The 3,589-nt window shown below is 45.3% G+C and overlaps 1 protein-coding gene across 1 annotated transcript in view; it reads right to left on the bottom strand.

Annotated features, from left to right (window-relative positions):
* Positions 1 to 831: 831 nt before the first annotated feature.
* mdka (midkine a) overlaps positions 832 to 3,589 on the bottom strand; it is an 83,314-nt gene continuing 80,556 nt past the window's right edge. The window contains exon 5 of the mRNA XM_043706201.1: positions 832 to 1,584. Coding sequence (XP_043562136.1) covers positions 1,559 to 1,584 — 26 coding nt within the window. The 3' untranslated portion in view covers positions 832 to 1,558. The remainder of the gene's footprint in view (positions 1,585 to 3,589) is intronic.

The raw sequence follows: 3,589 nt of genomic DNA, 5'->3' as shown, positions 1-3,589 counted from the left end.
GTTGTGAGGATGAGAGGTTGGAGTGGGGGAGGGGGGGTAGACAGGTTGAGGCGGTTAATGTCCCGGGCAGCAGTTGGAAATGAAGAGGTCGAGAGTGGGTAATAGGACAGCAGGGGGTGTCCAGATGGATGCAGTGTGTTGGAGGTGGGCGAAGGGGTCCTGGGAAGGTGGGTGGGAGTCCTGATCATAAAAGTAAGCTCGGCGGCGGAGGCAGCGGAAGTAGTGTTCGACGTCACGGCGTGTATTAAATTCATTGATGCATGGGCGGAGGGGGATAAAGGTGAGGCCTTTGCTGAGGACTGATCGTTAGTCCTCAGCGAGGCATCTCTAACAGGGCAATGTTGCCTATCTACTGCACTAGAATATTAGCCTTGAATTTGTACTCACGTTCTTGGAGTGGAGTTTTAATCAATATCCTACAGATTTGGACAGGGTTACTGCAATGCTACGAATTGTGTACAGTCATAATTTGGAGATGCCGGTGTTGGCACAATCACCTGATAAAGGAGCAGCGCTCCGGAGGCTAGTGCTTCCAATTAAACCTGTTGGACTATAACCTGGTGTTCTGTGATTTTTAACTATGTACAGATTACACTTAATGACAAAAACTTTAAAAATTACAGAAGTTACAGATATGTCCAATCCTGAGAGATACTGTAGTCTACTCATCCAAATGGTTTGTGATACTAATGTCACATTTGTTTAAACCCATTGTACCTGATTTTAGTTTCTGAACCAATTCTCTTGGTTACCGCAATGGCTTATATCCTTCTAAGCTCATATCAATATTCAATCTCTGAAGCACGTCTCAATCACCACAGAAAGCACACATAAGTTTATAAAAAGATTTTATTTGAAAAAAAAAACTCTAGTCCAAGATCTCTCCAGTGAATGGCAAACATTTAGGACAGGAAATGCATTATTATTCATGAACTACATTGTGCCTTCCAAATCTCCATACCATGGCTTTGAAACAAAGAGTATTCAGATTTTAATTGGACTACATTTGTTACATAATTTCAGAGTTACAATGCAATCCCTCCATCAAAACAATGCCAGTAAAGCAAAATGATTGTTTCTCTTCTGATCTTGTTGTCAGTTGTTCAAAAATGCTTTGTGTAGCTCAGATCAATTCTTGCAAAAAAGCCTTCAGGTGTGATGGCCGAGGAGGCTGGGAAAAATTAATGATCAAGAATTCTGCAGAGACAGGTGGTGATGTTGGCATTTTGAATGGGGTTAGAAGGGCCAACTGGATCCACAATAAGAACCACCACTACAAGCCTAGAGATTTGTAAGGCATTCTACATGGAAATTATTATCATTGCAGAAATGTACTGTACACATGCCAAAGTCTCAGATTTATAAGCAATAAGAGAGTTTTTTTTTAAAAAGAAAGCAATGATTAAAAAGGCAGTTCTTTTACATTAAATTCTACAGATTAGAAGATTACAACAAAAGCTTGGTAAAAGGTATTTTGGTGAGGGGTGGCTGTATAGATTGTGCTGCAGCTCAGATCAACAAGAAAGTGGGTTATACTGTCCAGTTTCTAGAAACTTCCTCACATGCCCTTCTTTCCCTTCTTACCTGTTCAAAAAGATAGAAAAGAAAAACATTGGTACATATAGATTTACAGCCAGTCATCATTGTTTTACTTCTCATGCACCCTCCTAAATGGAGCACTCCTGCTCAAATAAGCCAATTGCTAACGTTCTCCTAACCCCACTTTCTGAAACTAGAAAATCTCAGCTTTATGTACACTACATTGAAATCCATTTGCAACAGTTTTACCCATTTACTTAAACCTATGCACTTTCTGACATTTTGCTTCCATGTGGATGAACTCCTGATACCCTGGCAGCCATCATACCTTTATTTTTTTTCCCAGGTGTGAGACACAGTGAAAGACACAAGGTGCATGAATCTTTATTCAAGTTTCCACCACCCGGAAGCAAAGAAACGCCCAAGTGTCCTGTGACAAGCAGTGCCCTTCACATCAAAGGGCAGTGCTGTGTGATCAAACAGTGAAGGGGAGGGCAGGGACTAAATTAAAATAGAGTTGGAGGGTGAAATAATGCATTCCACTCCCTGCGGCGCCCACCTCTCCCTGAACAACTCCAGGGTGTTGGTGGACACCGCGTGCTCCTTCTCCAAGGACACCCGGGCTCTAACGTAACCGCGGAAGAGGGGCAGGCAGTCGGCCCTAACGACCCCCTCCACGGCCCACTGTCTGGTCCTGTTTATGGCCAGTTTGGCCAGGCCCAGGAGCAGACCCACGAGGAGGTCTTCAGACCGGCCCTCACTCCTCCGTACCTGGTGCCCAAAGATCAGGAGCGTGGGACTGAAGTGCAACCAAAAGCAGAGGAGGTGGCTTTCGAGAAAATCAAAAAGGGAGTGCAAACGCCCACACCCAATATATCCATCGTACCTTTACTGTGTGCCCGGTCTGCTGCGCCAACAGCATTTGAGCCACATCATCAAACCAATAACCTCTGGGCAACAAGTGCTCCCAGCCAACCACATGGTCAGGACTTGTGTCCAACCCAGCCTCATGTGGGCCACCAGTACGTAACAAAAGCCACTTTGCTCATTGATCAGAACACTGGGATCACTTGTTTGAACTGCTCGAGAGGACTGATGTCAGGATTTGTGGGATATCCGCTGCATGCTGTATAATCTAATCTCTAGCAGGAACAGTCAACACCTTTACATCAAGCAGTTGAGAGGAAAGTGAAGGCAAACCAACATGGCCCCTTTTTTATTATATATTAACCCCCACACTACCACCTAAGTGCGGTAGTGCTTATTTTTCCCCAGCACCCAAGGATTAGATCCCGTTTATCTTTTACAGTGAAAGACAACAGGTGTATAAATCTTTATTCATTTTCTACCATTAGGAAGAAAGGGAACACCCGAGTGGTCAGTGACAAGCAGTGCCCTTCACATCAAAGGGCAGTGCATCTCCTGGTTAGATTTTTTTTTCTCTTTCTTTTTGCTGTGTGAATCTCCTGGTTATATTTTTCCTTTTTTTAAAAAATATTTTATTTTTTCTTTTTAACCCCCACACTCCCGTCTAACTGCGGTAGTGCTTATTTTTTTTTCCCTCAGCACCCATGGTGTGTGTGTGCAGGTGTGAGACACACTGAAAGACAGAAAGCGCACAAATCTTTATTCAATTTCCACCAGCAGGAAGATAGGAGAACACCCGGGTGGCCAGTGATAAACACTGCCCTTCACATCAAAGGGGAATTCTGTGTGATCAAAAGAGTGAAGGGGAGGGTAGAGACTAAATCAAAATAGAGTTGGAGGGGGAAATAATGCACTTCACTCCCCGTGGCGCCCACCTCTCCCTGAACAACTCCAGGGTGTTGGTGGACATCGCGTGCTCCTTCTCCAAGGACACCCAGGCCCTAACGTAACCGCGGAAGAGGGGCAGGCAGTCGGCCCTAACGACCCCCTCCACAGCCCGCTGCCTGGACCTGTTGATGGCCAGTTTGGCCAGGCCCAGGAGCAGACCCACGAGGAGGTCTTCAGACCTGCCCCCCCTCCACCGTACCGGGTGCCCGAAGATCAGGAGCATGGGACTGAAGTG

Source organism: Chiloscyllium plagiosum, chromosome 16, assembly GCF_004010195.1.
Source record: "Chiloscyllium plagiosum isolate BGI_BamShark_2017 chromosome 16, ASM401019v2, whole genome shotgun sequence".
Lineage (NCBI taxonomy): Eukaryota > Metazoa > Chordata > Chondrichthyes > Orectolobiformes > Hemiscylliidae > Chiloscyllium > Chiloscyllium plagiosum.
This window is presented reverse-complemented; position numbering and strand designations above follow the sequence as displayed.